Source organism: Natrix helvetica, assembly GCF_964273705.1.
Source record: "Natrix helvetica genome assembly, chromosome: 4".
Lineage (NCBI taxonomy): Eukaryota > Metazoa > Chordata > Lepidosauria > Squamata > Natricidae > Natrix > Natrix helvetica.
In genome coordinates, this window is record NC_138550.1 from 68,952,061 (window position 1) to 68,965,312 (window position 13,252).

Consider the following 13,252-nt stretch of genomic DNA (forward strand, 5'->3'; position numbering starts at 1 on the left):
ATCATTTTATTTCAAATGGACAACCAACAGAGTCACTGAGAACAAGCAAGGCTTTGAGAAAATAACGTCTTACTCGGAGGAAGACTTGCAGAATACAAAGCCGACAAACGAAAACGTCTGATTCTCCTTTTAAAGATATTTTTATTAATCTTTTTTCTTCCTTCCCTTTACTTAGTAGACTACGATCTCTTCAATGTCAAACGCATTTATACAGGCGAAAATTCAAAAAGGCGTTGTTGGGAATCCGTGTCCATGGTGATCTCCGTTACGTCTGTTCGGCCAGGCGCTTTGAAATGACGTTATCACAACGCTTCTTTTAGCTGAGGCGTTTGGATGGTTGGTATATAGCGTAATTTGAATATGTTCAGGGGAGAAAGTGGGGAAGCGTATATGAAGAAAGAGAAGAAAAATGGTTTTGTAATGGCGGACTTGAAAGCTGCAGAACCTCTGGAAATCGAAAACAGGTAGGATATGAGTGAGAACGGAGAACGAACATTACTGATTGGTAGGCCTAAACTTGAAGGTTTTTTTGAGTAGGGCGGGGAGAGGGGTTGAGTAGTGGGATAAGAATGTAACGAGAAAACCTGGATGGATTAATGAGTGTAGGTTTACAGATTATAAATTAACAATTTGGAAGGGACCTTGTAGGTCATTTAGTCCAAACCCACCCCCTCCACGCAGAAGACCCTACACCATTTCTGACAAATGGTAGTCCAATCTCTTCTTGAAACAGAATTTGCAGGATGTGTTGACACATTTGCATTTTGAGGGAAGTTGTTCAAAATGGTTGAACAAGTTTTAGTTTTTGAATACGCATCTATTTCTTTAATGCTAATTGTTGGGAAGCCAATGTCTTTTTATTCACAAAATAATTGATACTAGATATAGGCTTTAGTCAATTTAGTTTTAATGTAAACTGCTAAGAACAAATTGTTTATATAATTCATTTCCATGAATTCTGACTTAATTGTTTTATGTTTTTATATTTATTTTTATTTTTATTTGCCACTTTATGGGTGGAACATGTTTTTATTTATTTTATCGCCCCCTTAGTCTTAATTTAAGACTCTTAATTTTATAAGAAAAAAAGAATACACAAATTTAGAGTTAACTGTATTTATCTTACTACTTCTATTTTGCCCAGGATAATTGAGCTGTGCCATCAGTTTCCCCATGGTATTACAGACCAAGTAATTCAGAATGACATGCCTCACATGGAAGCTCAGCAACGGGCCATGGCCATTAACCGACTGCTTTCTATGGTAAGAGCTTCCTGAATTGTATGTGGTGGTGGTTGTTAAAAAAGTTATCCAGTTGCAGTCTGAAATAAAAAATATGTTCTATGTCTGTGGTAAGAGTACTATATTAAAGTAAGAATATATTTTACAGTTTACATCACCCTATAAATCCATATTTAGATTGATGCATCTTTGCCATACTAGGATTCTTAACATGTCCCTTATGAACTTACTGTCCTTTTCCTGTTGGGGAAAAAACCCTTAGTTTTTTTTAAAAAATAACTTCACATATTAATTTTATTATAATTTCTGTTTGCAGTATTTTATAATCTGTTAACTGTTTAATTTCTGCTTACATATTTATTATGCAGAGATAGTTTCAAATGGAACAGCATAAGTAAAAATTAAACAATAGATGAAACAATAGGAATCTGAGCTTGTCAATGAATAGAAGTTCACAGAAAACTGTAGCCAGTATATGCTTTTTGACATATGTATCTCTGTTGTTAATAATTCTGCAAATAATTATAGCTTGGAGTTTATTTTTTTTATATTCTGCTTTTTAATCAGGAGTTCTAGGCAGTATGTCCGCCTCTCTTAAAAATGTAACCCATCCATTGGTTTTCGGAAGAAGGATAAAGTAATTATTCTAATAAGAGTCAGGGTTACTGAATTTGACTAATTTTTTGACTGAGAATTTATATTTATTTATTTATTATTTTTCATATTTATTAATCTTCCATCTCCTCCACAGTTGGGTGGTTAAGAAATATATTGCTTCCTGCTATGCAATCATTATTAGAAATCTGTTGAAATGCTTTAAAGTTGTGTGTATTCTCTTAGGGTCAACTAGATCTTTTGAGAAGCAGTGGTGGACTTCTCTACAGAATCAAGGAATCTCAGAATGCTACGTATGGATATATTTTTTTTACTCTTCTGTTTAAATTGTTTTATCATTTTTTTAGTATGAAAAAGTAGAGGTTATTTATTTATTTATCATAAGGTAAGAACATGACAGAAGAGAAGTAAATTCATGCAATTATATATAAAACTTCTACAGTGGTACGGCAGGGAACCAAAGAATCTTTCCATTCCCACTGATACATAGTGACTAAATTAATATGTAGACTAGAGAAATACTGTGGACATAATATACTTAAACTTCAGCAAGGCATTCAACAAAGTTGACCACAACCTACTTCTTGGCAAGCTAGAAAAAAGTGGGATATCAGCATCAGATGGATTTGTAACTGGCTGACAAACAGTGCTCAACGAGTAATACTCAATGAGTAGTCCTTAAAAGTACTCTTCAACCTTCATAAACAACTTAGATGAAGAAATAGAAGGGGAACTTGGCAAATTTGCATATGATGCTAAACTAGCAGGAATAGCCAATACTCTAGATCAGTGATGGTTAACCTTTTCGGCACTCAGTGCCTACACCGGAGCGCACACTGGAGCACTGGCATCCTGGAACCCAGAAGAGAGCAGCTGGCTGGTGCGCATGTGCAAGGCAGCAGCTGCACTTCTGGGTTCCGTCGCCTGTATGTGCGCTGGACAGCTGTCCATCACGCATGCATGCAACGGAACCTGGAAGAGAAGTTGGCAATGGCGTGCGTGCCCACAGAGAGGGCTCTGCGTGCCACCTCTGGCATGTGTGCCATAGGTTCGCTATCACGGCCCTAGATGACAGGCTCAAGATCCAGATGGATCTTGACAGATTTGAACACTGGGCCCTATCTAACAAAATGAAATTCAATGTAGAGAAAAGTAAAGTCTAACACTTAGGCAAGATAAAGCAAAAGTACACATATAGAAAGGATGAAACCAGGCTTAATAGAAGTAGCTGTGAGAGGGATCTTGGAGTCTTAGTGGATAACCAATTAAATATGAGCCAACAGTGTGGCAGCAGCCAAAAAAGCCAATGCAATCCTAAATTGCATTAACAGAGGGAATCAATCAAGATTAAGTGAGATACTAATGCCACTCTCTAAAGTCTTAATAAGACCACATCTAGAATACTGCATCCAGTTTTGGTTACCACACTATAAAAAAGAACTTGAGACTAGAAAGAGTACAGAGAAGAGCAACCAAGATGATTAGGAGACTGGAGGTTAAAATATATGATGAACGTTTGCAAGAACTGGGCATGGCTAGTCTAGTGAAGAGAAGGACCAGGGGAGACACGACAGCAGTGTTCAAATATTTGAGGGGCTGCCACAGAGAGGAAGGGGTCAAACTATTTTCCATGGCACTTGAAGGTCAGACAAGGAATAATGGATGGAAACTGATCAAGGAGAGATTCAACCCGGAAATAAGGAGAAATGTTGTGACAGTGAGAACCAACCAATGGAACAGCTTGCCATCAGAAGTTGTGGGAGCCTTGTATTTTATCACCAGCATACAATCTGGTGTAAAATTCTAAAAAAGTCTTTTTAATCATATCCTGTTGAAAAACTTTACCTTTGTATTCTACTTTCTCTATAATACAAGACTTTTGTTTTTTTCTTAACATGATCCTTAACCATCTACCTGGTTTATTGGCATTGCAAAAAGTGTTGTGTTTAGCATATAGAAGATTAGTGGCTATCTGGTCCGACATCAACATATTAAACTAAAATGCAATATTGTTGAATAGAATACGTGGGTCTGACGAACTACAAGGAATTAAGATTAGGCATTATGAATACAGAGTAAGAGCATTTGCGGATGACTTGGTTGTAACTTTAACCCAGCCGGGGGATCAGTTACAGGCTTAATGACTATAATTAATCAATATGGTCAAGTATTTGGGTTTAAAGTAAATCTAGGGAAGACAAAGATGATAGTTAAAAATATGACTATAGACCAAAAAGAAGAATTAGAAAGAGTAACAGGATGTGAGATAGTAAAAAAGGTTAAATATTTAGGAATTTATATTACAACTTCAAATGGGAAATTATATAAGTATAATTATGAACCATTATGGCACAAAATATAGATAGAAATGAATAAACGGAAAAAACTACAATTGTCTTTGTTGGGAAGGATAGCAGCAGTTAAAATGAATGTTTTGCCTAGGTTTCTATTCTTCTTTCAAATGATACCAATACTTAAAAAAGACACAAATTTGGAAGAATGGCAGAAAGGTATTAACAACCGAGAATAAGACTTAAAATAATGCAAGATATACATTTATTTATTATTTATTTATTTTATTGAACTTATTAGTCGCCCCCTCTCCCCACAGGGACTCGGGGCGACGTACAGAGCAATAATCAAGATAGCACCATAAAATCGTGCAGAGGAGGTAAAAATAAGTCCATAAATAAGCATACTTACAAAGTTTAAAACCCCAAAAATATTAAAAACAAAATTTCCCATTGTAAAATGACCTGGGGTGGCAAGATAGTAACGTTATGCCAGGCCGGCTTGACAAAACAGGTAGGTCTTCAGCTTCATACGGAAGGAGCGAAGATCGGTTGTTGTCCGGATGTCTGGGGGGAGGTCATTCCAAAGGGTAGGGCCCACCACAGAGAAGGCCCTACTCCTGGGCACCGTCCCCAGGCACTCTCTAGAGGACGGCACCCGGAGTAGCCCCTCCCTGTGTGAGCGAGTGGGTCGCAGGGATGTATGGGGCAGGACGCGATCCCGCAGGTAACTAGGCCCTGTGCCATGGAGCGCTTTGAAGATGGTAACCAGTACCTTGAAGCGCACCCGGTAGGCCACAGGAAGCCAGTGCAGCTCGCGCAGGATAGGTGTTATATGGGAGAATCTCGATCTCCCCATAATAACCCGCGCGGCTGCATTCTGGACCAACTGCAGTCTCCGGGCGCACCTCAAGGGGAGCCCCATGTAGAGAGCGTTACAGTAGTCCAGGCGGGACGTCACCAGCGCGTGAGTGACTGTGCGCAAGGCCTCCCGGTCCAAAAGGGGCCGCAACTGGCGCACGAGGCGAACCTGGAGGAACGCCCCCCTTGCCACGGTCGCCACGTGATCTTCTAAGGTCAGCCGATCGTCAAGGAGGACGCCCAAGTTGCGCGCCCCTTCCACCGGGGCTAATTGCTCATCCCCGATGGTCAGCGATGGAATATGCTGATTGAATCGGGAAGCCGGGAACCACAGCCACTCTGTCTTGGAGGGGTTGAGCCTGAGCCTGCTGTCATCCATCCAGACCCGTACGGCTTCCAGACATCGGGTCATCACTTCGACAGCCTCGTTGGGGTGGTTTGGGGTGGAAATGTACAACTGAGTATCATCAGCGTACAGATGGTAACTCACCCCAAAACTACGGATGATCTCGCCCAGCGGCTTCATATATATGTTGAACAAGAGAGGCGAGAGAATCGACCCCTGTGGGACCCCACAAATGAGGGGCCTTGCGGTCGACCTCTGCTCCCCCGTCAACACACATTGCGTCCGGCCAGAGAGGTAGGAGTGGAACCACCGTAGCACGGTGCCTCCAATCCCCAACCCCTCCAGCCGGCGCAATAGGATACCATGGTCGATGGTATCGAAGGCCGCCGAGAGATCTAATAGAACAAGGATGGAGGAACAACCCTCATCCTTTGCCCTCCAGAGATCATCCACCAACGCGACCAAGGCCGTCTCCGTGCTGTGACCGAGTCGGAAGCCGGACTGGCGCGGGTCTAGATAATCATCTTCCTCCAGGTGACGCGGAAACTGCTGAGCCACCACACTCTCAACAACCTTTGCTAAAAAAGGAAGGTTGGAGACAGGACGATAATTTGCTAGTTCCTTTGGGTCCAGAGAAGGCTTCTTGAGCAGGGGCCTGACCACCGCCTCTTTCAGGGCGGCCGGCATCCGGCCCTCCCCCAACGAAGCGTTCACCAGCCCCAGTAGCCAGCCTCGTGAGCCCTCCCAGGAGGCCAGCACCAACCAGGAGGGACACGGGTCCAGTAAACATGTGGTGGCCCGCAGTCGCCCGCGCAACCTGTCCAAATCTTTGATGACAACAGGGTCAAACTCCTCCCAGCATGGTCTCTCAAGACTAGTCCCGGACGTCCCCACTGGAGCACTGGAGTGGGTCCAACCTCTCCGGATATGATCGATTTTATCCTGCAGGAACTCTCCAAATTCCTCTGCCCTGCCCTGCAATGGGGGGTCCCGCTGCTCCTGTGACAGAAGGGAGCGGGTCACCCGAAACAGGGCAGCAGGGCGGTTCTCTGCGGACGCTATAAGAGTGGCACAATACTGACGTTTGGCCACTCTTATTGCCACAAGGTAGGTCCTTATGTAGGCTCTTACCTGTGTTCGGTCAGCTTCGGAGCGGGAGGATCTCCACTTACTCTCCAGGCGTCTCCTAAGGCGTTTCATCGCCCTTAGCTCCCCGTTAAACCAGGGGGCCCGGGTCGATCGTGGCCGTCGGAGAGGCCGCAAAGGCGCCACCCGGTCCAAGGCACCGGCAGCCGCACTATTCCATGCGGCTACCAGGTCCTCAGCCCGGGAGCGGGACAGGTCAGCAGGAAATGGCCCAAGCTCAGCCTGGAACCTATCCGGTTCCATCAGGCGCTTGGGGCGGAACCATCTGGGATAGTCTGGTTCCGCCTCCCCGCGGTGGGGAGTAGCGCCAGGGAAGTCAAGCTGGAGAAGTGAGTGATCTGACCATGACAGGGGCGTGATGACTAAATGCCCTCTTCCCAGATCACTCGTCCACTGGTCGGAGACAAACACAAGATCCAGAATGTGGCCTCGCTCGTGAGTGGGGTCCTGAATTACTTGAGTCAGACCCATGGCTGTCATGGAAGCCATGAATTCCCGGGCTACCTCGGATGCCTTTCCCGTTGACGGCAGGTTGAAATCCCCCATCACTAGTAGTTTGGGGGTCTCAACCGCCATCTCCGCGATCCGCTCGAGGAGCTCGGGCAGGGCCGTTGATGTATGGCGGGGAGCCAGATATACTATCAACAGGCCCAACTGACTCCCTGGACCCCACTTTACGCCCAGAGACTCACAACCAGATGTCTGCGACACAGTGAATTCTCTCGGTGCCAGATCGTCCCGGATGATAATTGCTACCCCCCCACCCCTACCTTGGGCCCGTGGCTGGTGGAATACACGGTAACCTGGAGGACACATTTCCCTGAGGGGTAACCCCCCCTCTGGGCCCAACCAGGTTTCCGCTATTCCTGCGAGGTCCGGCTCCCCCTCTGTGATCAAGTCACTGATGAGGGGGGCCTTGTTAACCACGGACCTCGCGTTACATAACATCAGCCTAAGGCCCAGGCTCTGCTGATCCTGTCCACCTAGTCTGCGGGGGTTGGTGCAAGCGACCGGGCGTATCCAGTGGCCCCGGTCTGCCAACCGACTATACGTTCTTCTGGTGTCCTCGCGCCTGCCCCTCCCTACGACCGTCGTGATTGGAATTCCCCTTATAGGGATGTTATTTCCTGCCATCCGCTCCGCTTCGCTACCTTCCGTCTTGACCCTCCCTTCCGTCTTGACCCTACATGTTGGCCTGGTTGTATCCATACCCCAGGGCCAAACCAACCCTCCCCGCTCCCTGGAACCCCTTAAAAGCTTTACAAAACATTTTACTAAAAAACCCCTAATCCCCCGCTTCCTCCACCTCTCTGGGTTAATAAACCCCTCATTGAGGTGGGCCTTCGTCAGGGCAGGGGGGCACGCCTGCGAGAGGGGGGAACCTCGCAGTCGAAGGATGTCAGACCTTGAATAAGTTGGGATGATGACCAATCTATGATTATGGCTATGGCAGGGTCTCTCTTTGTAGCAGGTCTAGGATGTAAGATTAACAAAGAATGAAGTAGAGAGATATTTAAAAGGCAAATAATAAGATGGGAGGGGACAGACCTCACAGTCCACAATAATCTACGTTCCACCAGTGAGGCCCAGGGCAGTTCTTTAGGCAGTTCTTTAGGCCCAGAGGCCTAGGGCAGTTCTTTAGGCAGTTCTTTAGGCCCAGAGGCCTAGGGCAGTTCTTTAGGCAGTTCTTTAGGCCCAGAGGCCTAGGGCAGTTCTTTAGGCAGTTCTTTAGGCCCAGAGGCCTAGGGCAGTTCTTTAGGCAGTTCTTTAGGCCCAGAGGCCTAGGGCAGTTCTTTAGGCAGTTCTTTAGGCCCAGAGGCCTAGGGCAGTTCTTTAGGCAGTTCTTTAGGCCCAGAGGCCTAGGGCAGTTCTTTAGGCAGTTCTTTAGGCCCAGAGGCCCGAAAGCAGTTCTTGGAGTATGAAGGAATCGCACCTCAGCGGGGGGGGGGGGTAGACGAGGTGCCAAGGCCAGCTGCTCGACCTATTGCTCTTCAGGGGTCGCCCCGAGCCTCCGGCGACCCCCCCGGCTTCCCTCTTCGATCCCTGCAGCTTCTTTCCCGACCTCCAGCCCCCAATGGCCTCTCCACCTGGCAGTTGAAAAGAAATATGGCGCCCGATATTCCAGCGCCGTCTCAGCCGCTCCGTCGCCATCGCCGGTAAGATGAGGTCTCCCTGTACGTTGTTCTCTCTTTCTGGCTCGCTCCTTAGCTGTCGCGCTGTTACGCCGCCTGGCAGCCGCCCAAAACGTCCAAAACGTCTCCTTTCTGCTCTGTCAGTTCTTTTATTCATTTTGCTGCCGCAGCTGCCGTAGCTGCCGCAGCTCGGCCTCTGTGTTCCTGTCCCTAAGCTGTCCTCCGTCTCCCGTTCTCCTGGTTAGCGGGTCCATCCGGATCCCAGCTGTACATCAAACAAACCAGGGTTGCCACTACATAATTCTAGGCCCCCAGGATGACCAACGGGGGCCAATAATGCCTGCTATCCCCGCCAGAGCGCCCCATCGTTTACGGAGCTCTGGGAAGGTCCGCCATTTCCCCCGGAAGCTCCTCCTATGAACATGAATGCCCAACTTAAAATTATACTATGAAGCAGCAGTTTTAACAACAATTAGCGGTTGGATTAACCTAACAGAGGATAGAATATTGAATATTAAGGGTTATGATCTGGTATATGGTTGGCATGCTTATCTAATATATGACAAGGTGGATAAGATTTTTAAAAGTCATATTTTAAGGAATGCTTTATTGCATGTCTGGAAAAAATATCAATATAGGTTAAATGATAAGATACCTATGTGGCGGGTGCCCAGACACGCTATAGAGAACATAAGTATAGAACAAAAACAAGATGTAATTACATATGCAGAACTTCTTAGTATAGATAGAGGTGTACCATAGTTAAAATCTTTGAATGTACTAAGAGAGGAAAGGATAACTCAAACCTGGTTTTATTACGGACAGTTACAGGCTAGATGGAAAAAAGACCAGAAAACTGGTATTATCCAAAATGAGGATAATTTGATAAAACAAATTAGGGATCAGGGTCAAATGCATATAAAAAGGTTGTATAATGTATTGGTAGAAATAGACTCTGAAACAGAATTAGCTAAAGATTATATGATAAAATGGGCACAAAATTTTGAAGAACCAATAATGATGGAAACATGGGAAGCTATCTGGGTAAGAAATGTAAAATTTACACAAGCTCAGAACTTGAGAATTTTTACAAGATGCTGTACAGATGGCATTTAGATCCAAAAAAGTTAGCCTGTATGTAACCGAATCTACAATCTAAATGTTGGAGATGTGATGGTGTTAGTGCCACGTATTACCATATTTGGTGGACTTGTAAAAAAGTTAAAGCATTTTGGATAAAAATATGGTGGGTTATTCAAAATATTTTGAAAAAGAGGATAAAGTTTACGCCCCAGTTGTTTTTGTTAGGTATAGTTTCAGATTGTACTGTTATAGAGACTAATTTGATTTTGAACCTAACAACGGCAGCAAGATTGGCGCAGTATTGGAAGAAGGAAGAGTTGCCCACTATCCAAGAATGGACGTTAAAAGTAGTAAACTTAACAGAGATGGCCAAAATTTCAGCGTATCTGAAGGACCACTCAGATGAGAAGTATAAACTGGACGATGGATTGACTATTTTCAAAACAAATACCGGACTAAAAAATGTCAGATAGCTTATGAATGAAGGCATAAGGAATGCTACAATTTATTTAAAGTTAGTTTAATAAAGGGGGAGTTAAAGTACAAGAATAGTAACATGTTAAAATTAGTTAGCTTATGTTAGTGTATGGTTTGTTAAATGTTTATACCCTGTATTCTGCTCTGGGAGGTCAGGGGAAGGGAGGGAGGGAAGAGGGGTAGGGTTGGGGGAAGAGGAAGGGAAAGGGGGGAAATAATTGTAAAACTTATTTTAAAAATTTAATGAAAAAAAGTTGTGGGAGCTTCATTATTGGAAGCTTTCAAGAAGAGACTGGTCTGCCATTTATCAGAAATGGTGTATGGTCTCCTGCTTGGGCAGAGGATTGGGACTAGAAGACCTCCAAGGTTCCTTCCAACTCTGTTAATCCGTATTTGATACAAGGCAGATATAGTTCTTCCACTATCACACCTGTTCAATTTCATGCAAACCAAGCGAGATAGGTTAAAAACAGATGGTTTGTTAAAGGGATCACTAATGTTCAGACCACAAGAAGGTACCTTGGACTATTCCTCTCTCCAGGCATTCTTGGAGTTAAAACTGGGTAGATGTTAGGTGAATAGCTGTTTTCCATGGCTAAGAGATTTCAATCTTGTGATGGATTGAGCATTGTCCTGGCCTTGTTGTTTAGCATCCTTGTCCATAATCAAATGAGAGCTAGTTGTCTTCTAATGTGGGTGTGTATGATTTGCTAAGAAATGGTAATCATTGCATAGGAGTGGGATACAATGTACCAGAGACACATTGTCTCGCAGAGTGGGACATTGACCATTTGGGTTTGAGCACTGTTAAATCACACACTGGCATAATATTTAGCTGTGGAATAAAGCAAAGCCAAGGCTGTTGTTCGTAGGGTGTTAGCATCAACACCCCAGGATGTTCCAGCCAGTTCAGTAGATTTTTCAACTTTGCAGCTGCTTTTTCTAGGTTTTGTCAGAACATTACTGATCTGTCCAATGTTATCCCCAGGTATTTTGGAGAGTTGTTAAATAACTTTCTTCTCCTATGATTGTGGAGACAGCAGCCAGACTGGGTTGCTCTGTCCAGTAACCAATTGGACTGAGTCTACGCTTGTGATGTCATCGTACTCTGGTGACTCCTCCCAGTTTAGACTCAGTCCAGCCTGGACTACCAGTGAGAATTGGTCTCTCCTCCTGGATATTAGTCTAAATTGTTCCATTTAACTCAATTGGCATTTTTCAAAATTATTTTCTTTATTGGAAGTTTTTTTCTCCTGCTCCGGTTTGAGCGGGAGATTCAAATTTGCCTTCGGGCTTCATTTCTGACTGACTTACAGCCTTGCGACCACGAGCATGCTCCGGGTTGCAAACTATTCATAGTCAGCGTGGTGCTGACTCCTCAGCTTATGAGCTGTGGCTCTGGGGCTGTTTAAAGAAGCGCTCTGCACCCCTGCACATCGTAAGGAGCCGCTGACTCAGAGCCTCGCGACCAGCCATTTTGCGCTTCGGCTGACCGAGCAGAAGCGCCCACCATTTTGCAAATCTGCCGGCAAGGAAAGGTGCACGAAGGCCAGCAGCCACCATCTTGCGGCTCAAATAACAAGAAAAAGTGTGCGAAGAGCAGCGGTTCTCATTTTGAGTGCCCAGTGATCCTGAAGTGATCACGGAGCTAAAAAGCTCTCTTGTCACAGCTGCCTGCGGAACGGTGAGATCGTTGCCAATCTTCTCTCAGCTTCTGGGGTTAGCGTACTGGCAGGCAGTACATAGACCCCCTCTTTGGTGGGGTCTATTCCAGATAAAGAGCTGGAGGAGGCAGGGCCATCGGGGGTGAGGTGCAGCTGCAAAAGGACGGCTAAGGAGGTTCCTGATGCAGGAAAAGCTGCCAAAGCTTCTAAGACCTCCATTAGGGCAGATGAAAGAAGACAAGGCCCTTGAGAAGGAGTTTCAGCGGGCCCAGAAACAGGCGGCCCAGAACATCCAGGCCTCTCCCCCTCCTACCATGGGGGAATCATGCTACCTCCCCTGCTCACCCCGAACTAATCCTTATTGGGACTTGTCCTTCCTTAGATGAATCAGAAGGGGAATTGTCCCCCTTCTCCTCCTCCTCATCTTCTGTCAAGCCGGCCTCCTTCAGCAACCAAGAAAGAAACCACTTAACTCCATTTTGCAGAATTAAGAGTACTTTTACTAGTTATTAAAAGATAGCAGCTAAGTAAAGCAAGGTCTGAGGCAAAAGCATGCGAAATCATACATATCAATATTTGTCCAACCCCCTCCCCCTGGTAACCCCCATCCCATTGTCCAATCTGCAAAACTCTCAGGTATCATGTGGGTTGCATCTCCAAGAAGCATCATCAGGTTGGTATGCAGGACAGTTGGCCTTGACCAACTCTAAACACTAGCCATCAGCATGCGCAGTAGATGGTGAGAATAAAACTCCCTCTTAACAATCTCTCTGTACCAAACCTTCCCCTCCCAAATACCAGCCCCCATCCCCGTTTCAATGGCAGCCGAAAGCGAATAGCGAAACCGAGGCTTATATCTTCCATAGAACCTGCTACCAAGGGTAATTTTTTTGATGTCCCTCTCAACAGAGACTGTTCATTTGAACAGGCTGGATGCCTACCAGCTCAGAGAACAGGGGTGCCTCAGGCCTCAATCTCTTCTACAGAGATGGCAGCCATAATTTCGGAAGCTATAAAGCAAGGCATTGCAGCATGACTTCAGCAGCAACCATCATCCAGGTCCTCGCACAGGCATAGGTCATTAACGGGCCCCCAGCAAACCCCTCCTTCTGCATTAGTCAGTCAGGCCTCCATTTTGGGGGACCAAGATACCCTCAGGGACTCGGACCTATCAAATAATGAGGGTATCACCCCAGATGTCCCTGCCTTTGCCGGATTGTTCAAAACTGATCGCTTTAAATCTCTCCTGTTCAAAGCAATAAAAGTAGCTAACTTACCTTCTTCTTCTACACAGACTCAGGCTGTTGATTCAACCTCAACTGAACGTCCTAGCGCTCTTTTTTCTGAACATACAGTGGAAAAGGAGGTTATCCCATCTCCGAAGATCTTTATGAAT

The 13,252-nt window shown here is 45.4% G+C and overlaps 1 protein-coding gene across 1 annotated transcript in view; it reads left to right on the forward strand.

Annotated features, from left to right (window-relative positions):
- The first annotated feature begins 277 nt into the window (after positions 1-277).
- POLR3F (RNA polymerase III subunit F) overlaps positions 278-13,252 on the forward strand; it is a 107,928-nt gene continuing 94,953 nt past the window's right edge. The window contains exons 1-3 of the mRNA XM_081950500.1: positions 278-464; positions 1,145-1,262; positions 2,082-2,149. Of these exons, the coding sequence (XP_081806626.1) occupies positions 361-464; positions 1,145-1,262; positions 2,082-2,149 (290 nt within the window). The 5' untranslated portion in view covers positions 278-360. The remainder of the gene's footprint in view (positions 465-1,144; positions 1,263-2,081; positions 2,150-13,252) is intronic.